The 15,481-nt window shown below is 44.7% G+C and overlaps 1 protein-coding gene across 1 annotated transcript in view; it reads left to right on the plus strand.

The window, feature by feature from the left end:
• The window catches only part of PSTPIP2 (proline-serine-threonine phosphatase interacting protein 2), a 77,626-nt gene that overhangs the window by 39,286 nt on the left and 22,859 nt on the right, over nucleotides 1-15,481 (plus strand). The window contains exons 2-4 of the mRNA XM_044243058.1: nucleotides 6,021-6,121; nucleotides 9,374-9,451; nucleotides 12,566-12,600. Coding sequence (XP_044098993.1) covers nucleotides 6,021-6,121; nucleotides 9,374-9,451; nucleotides 12,566-12,600 — 214 coding nt within the window. The remainder of the gene's footprint in view (nucleotides 1-6,020; nucleotides 6,122-9,373; nucleotides 9,452-12,565; nucleotides 12,601-15,481) is intronic.

The following is a 15,481-nucleotide window of genomic DNA, read 5'->3' on the forward strand; positions in this document are numbered from 1 at the left end:
GGATCCGATCGAACCCCAAACCAAACGCATGCGCAAATACTCAAATGTCCCGTCCGGCGGGACTACAAACGCCTCTGGAACGTCTTCCAGGGCTGCGAGGGAGAAGTCCGAGCCCGTCAGCTCCTTCTGGCCCTCGCCAAATACAAATGGATCCGATCGAACCCCAAACCAAACGCATGCGCAAATTCACAAGTAACAGGTTCAGACGCAGCCACAGACGCAACGAACAGACACAACGAATAGAGTGCTGGCCAGCTTACCTCCTGACAGTGGGTCGGTGGTCCTTGGGTGGGGGGTCTCGTATCCCAGGACGAGCCCCCAAATGAAAGATCCCCCGGGGCTCCAAGCACCCCGGAATGGACCCCTTCTCAGGAGGAGACCCCCGGACCCAAAAACCAAGCCGAGTCCACTGATCAGATGCAAACAGCACGAGGTTTATTGAGTTGACACAGGTACCTGCGGGCGGTCAAGTCTTAGGAAGACTCGCGCGCCAGCCCTTTGTTCAGGGCCTTTTTATGGGGTTTGGGGAAGCAAAAGCATACGTACAGAAGCAGAAACATAGTTACAAGGTTCTTATTGGCTGGTTTGAATGTAAGGCATACTCGGTGTTTGTAGATTGGCTTTGAAGGACCCCGGCGCGCGAAGAGAAAGGTGGGGAGGGGGAGTGAGGAGGGGGAGTTGGACCTTATTACTCAGCAGAGAAGCATCCTGCCTACGTGACTAGGCCCACGTACCTAGGCGACCCCCCTTGCCTACATGACTATGCACATAAAGTATCCTGTTGAAACAGGAGACCAGTATCACCCCCTAAAAGCCAAGTGGTTACAGAAAGGCAAGGGAGTGGTTAAACAATTAACTGGGGGAGGGGTCTAACAGGGGAAGGGCGAGCGATTACAGAAAAGCCAAGAAGCAGTCAGTTAATCAATGGCTGGGGGGGGTGTCTATATGCGGAGTCTTTCAAGATCTGGGATGGGGAGCTGGTGGGCAATGGAGTCACCCTCCACCAGGCAGTCCACAGACACATCCTCCTTCGGGAACCCAGAGCCCCACCTGGTCCGGACTGCCTGCTGCTGTGCTCACGAGACTGTTAGTACTATTCTTTGGTTCACATGTCTGCTGATGTGGCACCCATGAGCTCACTGCTGGATCGGACAAATTTTTTGTCTTAAGAAAATTGAAATGTCTTTGTGGTTTAAGTACTAACCCGTTGATTGAGACTCGAATGTTTACCTCTCTGTGGTTTGAGCATCATGAAACCTCCAGTTCTGGGGCTTGGGGAGGTTTGTTGGGTGCTTGGATCCACTCTCCCTTCTTTTTCATCTCCCTGCCTCACCCAGGACTCCAACGCCAGGTCCACATCTAAGGCTGAGCTGCCTCTACTTTTTCTACTGATTTCCTCCTCCCATTCTCCCTCTGAATCTAAATGCATTTTTTTTGCCTTTTAATTTTATTGAGGCATAATTTACGTAAGATAAAATGTGTAGGTCAGTGAGTTTCAAAAACTGCCTACACCTGTACAGCCCACACTTCTCTATGGATTGATCTTGATAGGAATGTGGGTCACTTGGGTGTATGTTTTTCCATTGTTCCAGGAAATTCCTGGAGGGCCCCTTCCCACTCCAGCCTCATTTTCTCCCCTGGCTCAGGCAATCACTGTTATCTCTTTTACCAAGAAATATGTCCTAGTAGTGCCTCTCCTAGAATGTCCTGTGAGTAACATTACACAGTAAATAGTTGTATCGCATCTTTCACTGGCATGACCTTGCGATCCATCCAGGTGGTTTCATGGGTCAGTAGTTCTGTCTTTCTATCGCTGAGTATTATCCCATTGTATAGACTTGACACACATTGTTTGGCATTCATCAGTTGTTAGACATTTGGGTTGTTTCCAGTTTGGGGTTATTGGGTCTAACACTCCTACGACGATTCTTGTGTAAGTCTTTTTGTGGACATATGTTTTCATTTCGCTTGGGTAAATGCGAAATGGGTGCAACTTTGGGTCATGGGGTATGTATGTATTTATCTTTTTGAGAATTTGCTACTTTTAAAAATGTACCATTTTTACATTCCCATCAGCAAGGTGTGAGAGGTCTCATAGTTCAGCATTCCTGCCTATATTCAATGTTTACTTTTCAATTTTAGCTATTTTAGTGGGCATGGGCATGAAGTAGATCTTACTGTGACTTTAATTTGAACTTCCAGGTGAAGGTAAACAATTTTTCACAAACGCTTTTTATTTGTCCATTTCTGTGTCATTGTGTTCCACTATTTTTATTTTCTATTTTATTTGTGTTCCACTATTTTTATTTCCTTCCTTCTACTTGCTATAGATTTCATTCATTCTTTTTTCCTACTTCCATTAAGTGAAGGCTTAGATCATTACTTTTACTTATTTATTTTTTAAGATTTAATTTATTTATTTGACAGACAGAGATCACAAGTAGGCAGAGAGGCAGGCAGAGAGAGAGGGGGAAGCAGGCTTCCTGTTGAGCAGAGAGCCCAACGTGGGGCTCGATCTCAGGACCCTGGGATCATGACCTGAACCGAAGGCAGAGGCCTTAACCACTGAGCCACCCAGATGCCCCAGATCATTACTTTTAAGATTTTTTTTTAAAATTTTATTTATTTATTTGAGAGAGAGAGAGACAGTGAAAGAGCGCATGAGCGAGGAGAAGGTCAGAGAGCGAAGCAGACTCCCCATGGAGCTGGGAGCCCGATGTGGGACTCGATCCCGGGACTCCAGGATCACGCCCTGAGCCGAAGATCATTACTTTTAAAAACTTCTTTTCTCTTTAAGCATTTAGAGCTCTAAGTTTTTCTTTAAGCCCTATTTTGCTGCATCTCACAAATGTTTATGTATCATTTTCTTCATTATCAGTTGGTTTGAAATATTTTCTGATTTCTTGTGTGAATCCCAGTCATTTTAAAAGACTCAGTTTAAATCTTATTTCTTCTCTTTGCTGATGGCCCAAGACTAATTTTTCTTCTCTATCTCATTCATTATATATTTTCTCTTTATAGTCTCGTATATTGTTTTAGCCTCTAATTTTCCTTGTGCATGCTCGTTTGTTTTATGTGTCTTTTACTGACTCCCTAAATGAACAACAGGATCCTTGATGGCAAGAACTCTAATGAGGGCTTTGGAACCTGGTTAATATCTTGTCTGTAGTTGGCATACAGTTAATAGGCATTTCTCAAGCACCGTTAACATGGAAGTTGCTTCAGTAGATAAAAGTTGGGTATAATCCAGAAATCTTTTAAGAAATTAGCTAATTTTTAAAAAGATGTTGACTAATGACATAAAATAAAATAGAATAAGAGCCAAATAGAGAAATGGGCATTAAACACTCCAGGAATTCAGAAGAGGAAGAGAAGACTATAGTGGGAATTACTTGAGGAAGACTCCAGAGAGGAAATGGAATTTGAACTGGCTCTGAAGCAGAGGAGAGACTTAAGTGAGGAGGAGGAAATGCCATTCCCACCATGGGGCAGGGGGGAGCATGTGTAAAAGTCCTGGGGTAGAAACATTAACTGTTCATTTGGAGGTCAGGGAAAAGACCCAGTATGGGAAAAGCTCAGGGAGAGAAGTCAGGGATACTGTGTAGGGGGCTCAGTTTACCAAGCTGAGGATACTGGGTTTATGGGGTTATCACTTCTGATGGCAGACCTGTGATGCCAGTTTTGTGCTCATGCAGTCTTGTAGTAGCCTACTTGGCCTTCCAGAACCTTGAAGATTTCCATTCTTGGTCACCTCTGTAGCCCAGTAACTGCTCTGAAGCAGCAATTCTGTTTTTTTAAGGCTGAGAGCCAGGAGGCCTAATGATCTGGTTTGTTTCCATGAAACCCTAGTTTAGCCCCCCATCCTTCCTGCCTGGTTCAAGAGTATCTGCACCTTTCATTAAGAAAAAGGGAACTACATTTTTCAAATGAATATCATAACACAGGGAACCCAAGGGCTTTTCTCTGGGAAAGGCAAAGCACTTCTATCTACGAACTACCATTGACCATGGCCCTGTGTAACCATTCATTCACTCATTCACTCGGAGTCCATTTTCATCCTCATCCTCAGATGCACCTGGCTGGAACACAAGAGGTGTTTCTACCCTACAGAATTTTATTGTAGACCTTTGGTGTGCATCATATGAAGCTAGAGGGTTTGGTGGTGTGTGTGTGGAGGGGTGCCCCAGACTAGGGAGAAGCTGCAGGGAACTTGCCAAAGAGTTGGGGCAGCAAGGTTCTTCATGCGGTGGATACCGAGCAGCAAATTCAGAAGCTGGGCACTCTGAGAGCCCAGGGGAGGGGGCATCAGGGCTACTCAGAGGGGGCTTCCAGAGAACTTGGGGGCTGAGGGACTGGATTTGGATTCAGGAGGGGATAATGTAAACATTGTCTTAGAGTTGCCACGGAACGCTGCATTGTGGGAAATCATAAGACACCTTCCCGACTGAGACAGAAGTGTGTATGGAGGGATGGCGGGAGGACTGTAGCTTTGGAGAGACTAGTTCCTTAGGCTTCTCGAGGCCTAAATCTATGCTAAAACAACAGCCAGAATTCATAGAATTAAAGGAATTTCTTACTTAGATTTAATTATATATGTAAAACTGACTATTCTGATAATAACCTATCTTTATTTTATTTATTTATTTTTTATTATTTTAGAGATTTTATTTATTTATTTGACAGAGAGAGAGAGATCACAAGTAGACAGAGAGGCAGGCAGGGGGTGGGGGGAAGCAAGCTTCCTGCTGAGCAGAGAGCCTGATGTGGGCCTTGATCCCAGGACCCTGGGATCATGACCTGAGCCAAAGTCAGACGCTTAACAACTGAGCCACCCAGGTGCCCCAATAATCCATCTTTAAATGCAGTGTGAGTTTTGGCCAGTGAGGTTTCTGAATGCCATGTTAAAATCAGCCTCAAGCCTGGATCCTGCTGGATCTCTCTGGGATCCTGTCTTCAAGGGACCCAGTGTTAAGTGGCAGCAAATGGAAAAGAGAAAATTCTGCTTCTCTGGTGCCCGGGGCTGAGTAGAGGGCTGTCTTCAGGAGTCCCCCAGTCACCACTAATGGCAGAGTGGTACCCCCTTCCGCTGACTGGGCCTGGGAAGGGGTGGTGAGTTCAGAGTCCTGGGCTGGGCTAGGGGTGGGTGAGTTCAGAGCTCCTCAGGGCACACCCAGGGGCAGCCAACTAACCTCCCTAAGGTCCTGGAGCCTGAATCACGCAGCTTGTTGTATGCATGTGGAGGTAGCAGCCAGGGAACCAGCCTTATTAGGGGACACTTCAGGGGATATTCTTGAGCCCCTGACTGGTTGGTTTGAGGGGCTGAGGGACTTTGATTTTAAAAATGTACCTCTGGGGCTGCTGCTTTGGGGACTAAGGTAGCTTCCTCCAGCCTCCTAGTGCACAGTAGAATCAAATAGGTATAAATTGCTAATTTAAAATGAAAAAAAAAATTCCTCTCCCTCCAACCACCCATCACCAGCTGGGGCCAGCCGGTGACCCTGTGATGGATCCTGCTGGTTCCCTTCATGTTTCCCAGTGGGCAGTGGACCCCCTCTCGGCTCCTGGGGCTGGGCTCCTGGCTCAGAGCTGCTTGCCCTTTGCAGGGATACCCTCAACCCCCGCCCGACACACCAGGCTTATTGTTTGTGGGAAGGGACATCCGTGTCAAGCTCCGTGACAAGTTTAAGGACAAAGGGAAAACTGTGTAGCCCTGGTCCCAGTTCTGGGTGGGGGCGCAGAGAGGGACAGAGCCTGGCCAGCCCTCTCATCCTTGTGATCTCTCTGTCCCATCACTTCCTGTTTCGTGGCCCTTCCCCTTCCTCACTTTGACTGTTCTCCCATAGCTGCAAACACGCTTACGTCTTCTATTTCATCCTCTTTGGTCATATCTGTCTTGGAGGTGAAGTGCATTGAAACTTCCCACCGCCGGCCTCCCCCCTGCCCTTGGCCCCGTGTGCTCTTTAGGCCTGGGGCCGCCGTCCTCACGGTCCCTGCTCTGACGCCATGTTGTTTCTCACCAGAGCACGGACATCCTCAGCACCGCGGGCTACGACTGCCTCATCCAGCACCTTAACAATGGCCGCAAGAACTGCAAAGAGTTTGAAGACTTCCTGAAAGAGAGGTACCTGCTCTTCTTCCTCGAAGATGGAGGGGAGACAAAACCCTCCCATTCAAAGGAATCATTACACTTTGTCTTTGGGGGTCCACAGACCCTCTGCTGTAGCTTATGGGATGGTCCCCAAGAAGTAAATGGTTATTTCTGTCCTAGAGCTCTTAGAAATCCATGACAAAGGAGATTTAGGAATGAAGCAGCGCACAAAATATCATAAAATGCGAAGTGAAGTGATGGGGTGGCACTAAAAACCTCATGGGAAAGGGAGATTGTGAAAGACTGATCAGTCCAGGGGGGACAGACAGGACCTTTGAGGGCCTTCGGAGGGCAGTGTGGATTTCATAGGTGGAGGAGGGCCTCATGTCTGTGGGAGAAGAGCAAGACTTAGCTGATTCAGAGGCTGGGGTGGGCTGGCGGGGCCACAGAGCCGTGAGAAAGATGGTGGCAGGTCGCAACATCCCGGCGGGTGGGGGGCTTGGTGTTCAGGGTGGTCCATGACAGTTTAGAGGACTTTTCCTTTCCTTTTCTTTTTTTAATGGATAGGACTTTTAAAAAAAAAATTCCATAGTTAATGGGGTAAGTTAGTTTTGTGGAAAATCTTATCCCAGCAGAATACTCAGTTTCCCAGTGATTCTGGATGAAGGAGCACCTAGGAGGGATTTTTGGCCCAAGATTGGGGTTGTTGCTGGGACCCAAACTAGTGAGCAGATCTTATTTGTGTCACACTGAATAAGAGGTTTATAACTTGGAGATCCAGACGTCAACGTGTTTTTCCATTAAGTGTTTCTATTTTCTTCTCAAGAGAAAATTGGGTAACATCACACTTCCATGGTTATCTGCCCCCTTGAGGTTCCCCAGGGAACTGGAGCACTGGCTGGAGGGTTGGGTGGAGAGAGGTCCACCAACCCTCGGGCTCCAGGGAGCTGGCTACATACCCCTCCTTTGAGGGACCAGCCCTCTTCTACCCAAGCTGGTTGACAGTGGTGACACCAACATACAGTGTTCCTTTCTCCTGATGGGCACAGGAGGCAGGCTTCTACCTTTGTCCAGCAGACCTCTGACAAGGTAGCAGCAAACAGGTGTTTCACAACTATAAGATACACAGATTGCAGAATGTCCCTTGATTTTTAGCTCCTCCTCCAGGAAGGGCTTTTATACATTTTCTTGGGAAGGAACTAGCCTTGCCATACACCCATGAGGAGGCATTGGCTACTGACCGAAGCTTCTGTTGCCCAGGCTGGGCCACCCAAGAGACCCCTGACACAATGGGGATGGTGATGGAAATCGGGGATGTCCGCCTGTTTTTTTAAATGAAACCCTCAGAAGAAATAAAATAAAAAGAAAAAAATAAAGTTTTTTAAAGAAGAAAGAAATAATAAAAAAAATTTTACACTGCCACCTAGTACACACATGCATAAAACAAAAGTTTTACAAATATCACAGCCCAATTATTTTATTCAACTTTAGTTATTTTTTTTTAAGAGAGCATGGGAGAATGCACAAGTTGGTGAAGGCAAGAGAAAGAGAGAGAATTGTTTTAAGATTTTATTTATTTATTTGAGAGAGAATGTGCATGAGAGAAAGAGCATGGTGCACAAGCAGGGGGAAGGGGGAGAGGGAGAACAGACCCCCCGCTGGGCAGGGAGCCTGATTCAGGGCTCCATCCAGGACTCTGAGATCATGACCTGAGACGAAACCAAGAGTCAGTGCTTAACCAACTGAACCACCCAGGCGCCCCAGAAGAGTAGCTTTTCAGATGAAGTTGGGTAATTAACTTACCATGGGAACTTACAAAGTGGCAGCTCCAGAGGCCTCACACACAGAGATCGTGTGTTTATGACTCATCAGCTCTGGGCAGAAGGGCAGGTGACCTTCCGGGAGGATGTGCTTGTTCCTTGTGCAGAACTGTTCTTTCCCTTCCTTTTCTTTCTGTTTCATACATTCTCACTCAGTACAGCCAATCTCTCTATGCCAGCCAGAGTTGATTAGTATGCTTTGGAGGTCTCTGCCTGTACATGTTTACTCCGGTATTTCCCACCTGGATGTCCTCCCTTCTCCCTGATGCCTAAGTGAATTCTCCCCATCCTTCAAAGTCCAGGTCAAATTCCCCCCACCTTCTCTTATTCTCCCCCAAACATTATTCCCTCTTCCACCTCCCTTACCTCTTTCTTCCTTTTAGGAAGCATTCTATAGAACATTCCAGGCTGAGGTCTTCCACTGGTTGACAAGGAAATGAACTTATTTTGTCTCTTGTACCTCTTGTCTTTGGACTCTCTCACCCATAGAACCCAGGATGGGGCCAGCTTATATACCAAGCTCCTGATATGAGCAGGAAACGAATATAAAAATGAGGATCATCACCCTGCAGCCAGTAGCTAGGGGCAATTAAATGAGACTATGTTACTAGCTGCCACTTAATGAAGGCTTTTCAATACACATATAAGCTACCATATATTTTGCATACATTATCTCATTCATTCTCCTACTAACCCTGTGTGGTGAGTTTTATCATCCTTATTTTACAGCAGAAGAAACTGAGGCTCAGAGAGGTTATATAACTTGTCAAAGGTCACACAATGAAGAAAGGATAGATCTGGTTTCAAACCTAGGAAAATCGGGTCCCGGAATCTGGTACAGTGTACCTGCTATGGTCCCTGGGACACCATAATGGATGGGGAATGGGGATATTTGGCACATTAGAAAGACCATGCTGCACCAAGTAACAATCAATTGTTCTTGTGAGACCTGCCAACTGCAGAGCCTATATTCTGAAATTTCCCTCTCATTGCTGCAGTTTAGCTATGTCTTTGAATTGACTATGGATGAGGAACTCTATAGGATGGTTAAAGGGATACTCTTCAAGAACATGGGAGGAGGGGTGAGCCTCAGGAGTGCAGCATTTGGTGGAAATATCGTATTCCACTTAAGTATATATATATAAATATAAATAAAAATCAATTTTTGGTAAATAAATCCTTGGGTCATAGTTTTAAATAGTTAGTCTATAATGTCCTAGCCTGTGCTGGTCAGGAGGCTGTGTCTGGTTTTGCTGTGATGTCCATGCTGGTGACTTAGAGATGAAGGCTACTGGTCTTCTCATAGTTCTTCTGGTCGGGTAGAGGGAGTTCTGCCTTTTAGAGACGGGTTTATATCTGAGCTTCTCCCGTCAGAGGTGCAGTTTTGCCCTTGAGGGGTGTGCCATGTGTTTTAACTAAGAATCAACCCCAAGAAGGACTCAGAGCCCTCTCCTCTTACCCTCAGGGCATCAATTGAAGAGAAGTATGGCAAAGACCTTCTCAACCTCTCCAGGAAGAAGCCATGTGGACAGTCGGAGATCAAGTAGGTGCCACGCTTCATTCTGGGTTCCTGGTCAACCAGTACTACTGGGAGCCCCCATCACTTCAGCAGACAGAGCTGGCCCATGGGGTGACATGTGTTGGGTGAAAATAGTTTATAATTGTTTCCCTCCCCCTTATTTCCAGTTGTGAAAAATGCAGAAAAATAGAAAGAAGGCTCAAATGAACTATGAAGCCATGACCCATTAGTAAAACCTTCTAGATTTAATTTGAAGTCTTTTTCTATGTATACTGTTTCATAGAGAGGATTATATTAATTTTATACTAGACATTTAACAGAGGGGCTTAGGCACATGCACGCATGCTGTTTATGACAACTGTGAGAGATGGTCTTTGTGCCATTTTATGGGTCTCACCACTGATAGGAGGTATCTTTTTTTTTTTAAAGATTTTGTTTATTTATTGGACAGACAGAGATCACAAGTAGGCAGAGAGAGAGGAAGGGAAGCAGGCTCACTGCTGAGTAGAGGGCCCGATGCGGGGCTTGATCCCAGCACCCTAAGATCATGACCTGAGCCGAAAGCAGCGGCTTAACCCACTGAGCCACCCAGGCGCCCCTCTTTTTCTTCTTTTTTAAAAATATTTTATTTATTTATTTGACAGAGATCACAAGTAGGCAGAGAGGCAGGCAGAGAGAGGGGGTGGAAGCAGGCTTTCTGCTGAGCAGAGAGCCCGATGGCGGGGCTCGATTCCAGGACCCTGAGATCGTGACCTGAGCCAGAGGCAGAGGCTTAACCAACTGAGCCACCCAGGCACCCTGATGGGAGGTTTCTGTATGATGATTTACTTTTCTGTTATTCTCTGAATACAGATATGGCTTTAGGACACACTGTCTCTTATCTGCAGGGCTGGTGGCTTCATGGGCATGGCATACGGAATCCTGCATTGATATTTATCGAGCTCTTCGATATTTAGCAGAAGGAGTCTAACCCAAATTGATATATATTTTTAAAAATATTTAAATATTTATTTGAGAGAGAGGAAGTGAGAGAACGAGCATTGGGGGAAGAGGCAGAGAGAGAATCTCAGGCAGACTCCCTGCTGAGCAGAGAGCCCGGTGCGGGGCTCGATCCCAGGACCCTGAGATGAGGCCCTGAGCCAAAACCAGGAGTCAGACGCTTAACGAACTGAGCCACCCAGGCGCCCTGATCCAAAATGATATTTATTATATTCATACACATTTGACCTCTAACTTAGATTCATAGAGAGCCTCTGCATTGTTCTCTCTGCTCTGTGACAAAAGCCAGTCAGTGTTCCTTCTAAGAGCGTAGCTCGGAGAGAAAGATGCAATGGGGAATGATTCTTGGCAATGGTGTCTCCACGGTTGACATGGAAGGTTATTTAGGTGACTTCTGTTTCTGGTACCTCCAGGATGATCTTTAGGAAGGGGCCCTGGATAAGAGCGTGAGACTCTGCTTCTGCATGGACTAGTTGGACTTATCCCTCTCCTGGACCACACGGAGAGACTCGGGACTCTAAGGGGCTGCATTAGGGTTTAAGGCCAAAGCGCTTATGTAAAGGGTGGTAGGATATTTTCTCTTCCCACAATGAAGAACCCTAGGGAGGAATGGAGACGACATTGCTGGGCCACCATCCCCAAGGTTCCGATTCTGTCTCTGGATTGTCATCATCCCCTGAACAAGGGAAATAGCAATTAAGTGATGTATGAGACAACAATGCTAATGACAAATGAAAGAGCTATTTGGACTGCCCTCTTAATGGCCCTTCAGGTGGGAGAAAAATTTTACACCCTGAACAATTCATGAGTAAAGCTGGGTTTCAGCTCCATGATTCCCCATCGAGAAAGACTTCTGGCTGTACGTGCTGCCATGTCCCTCTGCATATCTCAGTAATGCCAGTAGAAAGTCTGCGCTTCGTGAAGCTCATTCGTCCTTCTGGACCGCTGGCACATCTGTCCGATGGGATTCTTTCTAGTACACTGTGTTCCTTGAAAAATCGTATCATAAGTTGGATAAAGTGAACGGAGAATGTGTAGTTATTTTTTCTGCTTGATGTCTTTGTAATAATTGGGAATATTTGTGTGAGAAAAGGCATGGAGAAAGAAGAATCCTCTCTTTTGGGATAAGTGAACAGAGCAGCAGAAGCGAAAGAGCTGGAAGATGTGGTCAGCTGGAAAAGACAAGGGCTTTTACTTTGCAAAGTAACAAAACTTCCTACACACGTATTTACATATAGGAAGTGATCCATGATCTTATGCTGTGGGGACTGGGGGCTGGTGAATTCACAAAGTTCCATTCCTACTTGGAGGGGCCTGACTGAGCCCAGTGAGATCTGCTTCTATGAAGGCAGCATGCGTAAGAACATTCCCAGGGCCAAGAGACCTCAGAAGGAGGTTTACTTAAGAAGTGTAGGATGGGGGAAAATTCAAACCACAGGCAAGGGGGGTCTCCCTGGGTGAAGGAGCCATGGGCTGTAAGAGGATGGGGGGACATCAAGAGAAGGTGTGAAAAATGAGTCAGGGTCTTTCCACACCAAAACCGTGAGGTAATAAATGTCTGTTGTTTTAAGCTGCTAAATTTGTGGTAATTTGTTATTCAGTAATGGAACACTAGTGCAATGTGTTTAGTGTCTCCCCCATTAGAGCCTGAGGTCTGGGATCATGTCTGTCTTGTATCATTGAATCTTTAACATCTGCCACAACATGTGGCTCATAGTTTATGTTCAAGGAGCACATGGTTGTTGAATGGAAATAGGGGGCAATCAGGAGCCAGAATTTGAACCCTTCCTTTACTGGCTTGTATCCATATTTCTAATGATCATACCTTAGAGAAGGACCGGTATTCTTATGAGAAAGGGACCATAACTCCTGTAATACCATTGGGGGAAAGGAAGCATAAGGAATTTTGGCATCTTGCTCTACCCGGGCGGACAGTGGAGAAGCTTATGCCTGGGATTGAGAGAGTGAGAAAGAGGAAAGTGAACGGCCAAAGTCTTGATCCTTTGTGGTCTTTCCAAGCTCACAGGCAGAGTTGAGCTGGAAGGCCGTGAGATTCAGGCAGAGAGAAGCGTGTAGTAGCATTATGAAATTGCACAGCCAGTTTCCAGAACTGAAACTATCCATGTGCTTGTTTTTTAGCACCCTGAAGCGGGCCCTGGAGGTCTTCAAGCAGCGTAAGTGATTCTCTAAACTGTGTTTGCTGGCCCTGGCAAGTGCTGAGTCTGTCTGTCCCAGAAGTGGGTTTTAATGTGAACAGCAATCTCATATTGGGTGAAAAAAAAAGTTAGAGCAGCTCGCAAGGTAAGAAGGAGCTCTGCAGAGTTGAAACAAGCAGGAGAACCCATCCTCCACACCCCCGCGTCGTGATGTGCATTTGACTCCCTTAGAGCAGCTGTTCTCACACTTGAAATCCCGGGCGAGACCCTGGCACTTTGGCCTTTAAGGGGTCCTGTCCAGTTCTATTTATTTATTTATTTAAGACAGAGAGAACACAGCAGGGGAGGAGGGGCAGAGGGAGAGGGAGAAGCAGACACCCCACTGAGCAGGGAGGCCCATCTCGGGACTCTGGGATCATGACCTGACCTGGAGGTAGACGCTTAACCTACTGAGCCACCTAGGTGTCCCCACTTCTTTTTTTTCTTTCTTTTTTTTTTTTTTTCTTAAAGTAATCTCTTCTCCCAACATGGGGTTTGAGTTCATGGTCGTGGATCAAGATCAAGAGTTGTACTCTCTACCAACTGACCAGCCAGGCGCCCCCCACTTCAGTTCTGATAGTCCCCAGGCCAATTCCCAGAAAGTGCCTTTAAGGCTTTCTGTTCTTCCCAATACCTGGTGCTTCCAAGCTAGCGATTTTAGCATGACACTGTAGACGTGATATGTGCTTAAAGTGTTTCTGTAGCTAGTTGACTGCTTCTAGATGTTTGTAAATATTAGCTAAATAGATATTCATCCTAACTTTTCCATAGAAGGTGTCTTCTTCCCTCTTTAACCACTAATAAATACATTTCTCCAGGTGGAAATATTGTTTATGTTTCTTGTTTCTTAGATACCCACAAGCCTAAACATGTGGGTCAAGGGAGCTTCAGCCTAGGCTGGGTCTCTTAAGCCTATAAACTTGTTCATACTTAACTTATTTTCTTTTTCCCCCCAAAATAGTTTTATTTCCTTCTTATTAAAAAAATCCATACATTTATATATATTTGTCTTAAAAATTCAAGCAAACAACTAACTAGTTAGACAACTATCGAGAAGATAATGAACATTTGAACTTTTACTCCTAGCAATAAGCAGGTATTGGTGAATGTGATTCCAGGTGTTTTTATGCAATGAAAATTATACACAAATATGTCTATTCATATAAATAAAGAGGATGATACTGTTTCAGTGGTACAGATTCTATGAGGTGAGGACAGATCCTATGTTTTAAAATCAATTTTGAAATGAAAATATCAATTTTTTAAAAGATTTTATTTATTTATTTGACAGAGATCATAAGTAGGCAGAGAGACAGGCAGAGAGAGTGGGGGAAGCAGGCTCCCTGCTGAGCAGAGAACCCGATGCAGGGCTCCATCCCAGGACCCTGGGATCATGACCTGAGCCGAAGGCAGAGGCTTTAACCCACTGAGCCACCCAGGGGCCCCTGTCTCTTCCATTCTTAAGCCCGTCCGTTGAGGGTTTTTTTTTTTAATCTCCATTAGTGTGTTTTTTATTTCTAAAATTTCTGTTCAGTTCTTCTTTTTTTATCTTTTTAAATTTTTATTTATTTATTTGAGAGAGAAAGCAGAAGGAGGAGGAGGGGCAGAGGAAGAGGGACAAGCAGACTCTGCTGAGCAGGGAGCCCGTTGGGCCTCAGGACCCAAGATCATGACCTGAGACAAAGTCAGATGCTTAACTAACTGAGTCACTGAGGTTCCCCTGAAAATATCAATGTTTTGACCATGCTAGAAGTTTGGTAGGTTATCTCTCTACACCTTTCTCTATGCATTTGTAATTCTCCTTCTCTTTCTTAAATCGCAGACACACACACACACACACACACACACACAGGCATGAGTTTTTGTATGAATGAGATCATACTATACCTAGCTCTCTACAGTTTGTTTTTCTGAATATTATCTAAACATCTTCCCATTTCAATTCACATAGGTCTGCATTATTCTTTCACATTTGAAAGTTCTGAGGGGCACCTGGCAGCTTGGTCAGTGGAGAATGTGACTTTTGATCTCACAGGATTGTGAGCTGAAGCTCCACACTGAGTATAGAGATTACTTAAAAATGAAATCTTCAAAAAAAAAAAAAAAAGAAAGAAAATTTTGATCTTACAAAATGCCAGACTTCCTACAGAAAGGTTGTACTGATTTTTCCCTCCACCAAAGGTGCTGATTTTCTCCATGCTTGCCAAAATGAAGAATTTTCACACTTCAAAAAATTTCCCCAACTTAAAAGCAAAAAATTATATATTCTGTGGTTTCAAGTTTTACATTTCCTTCAATAGCTTTAAGGCTGAATACATTTTCAAATGTTTATTGACCATTTAGCCAATCTTTAAAAAAAATCATGTTCTTTAAGCAGTTCTTATAATGGAATATATATGTATATATTTCTTTTGAGTCATAAAAGTTCTTTTATATAGCTATTTACTCTTTTTGATATAAGTTACTAATAGTTTTTCCAATTTGTTATGTATCTTCGAACCTTGTTCAAGGTTGTTTTGACACACACAAGTTTAAAATTTTTCCTTAGGTCAGATCTGTCAGTCTTTCTAGCTTTAATGCCATGCTTCAATTAGTTTTCTTAGAACAAGTAAAATAAGAATTTTGTTGTTGTTGCCTGCTTCCCTCTCTCTCTCTCTCTGCCTGCCTCTCCATCTGCTTGTGATTTCTCTCTGTCAAATAAATAAATAAAATCTTTAAAAAAAAAAAAAAGAAATCACCAGTCATCTTTCTATCTAGAAGTAACTATTGGTAGCCAAAATTTTCGTGTGTGACCTTTCTCACAAATGCTCAGGCTCATGTTAGAGATAGAAAGACTATTAGAGTCATCTAATGTGAAATA

The sequence above is a fragment of the Neovison vison genome, chromosome 3, assembly GCF_020171115.1.
Source record: "Neovison vison isolate M4711 chromosome 3, ASM_NN_V1, whole genome shotgun sequence".
In the NCBI taxonomy this organism is placed as follows: domain Eukaryota; kingdom Metazoa; phylum Chordata; class Mammalia; order Carnivora; family Mustelidae; genus Neogale; species Neogale vison.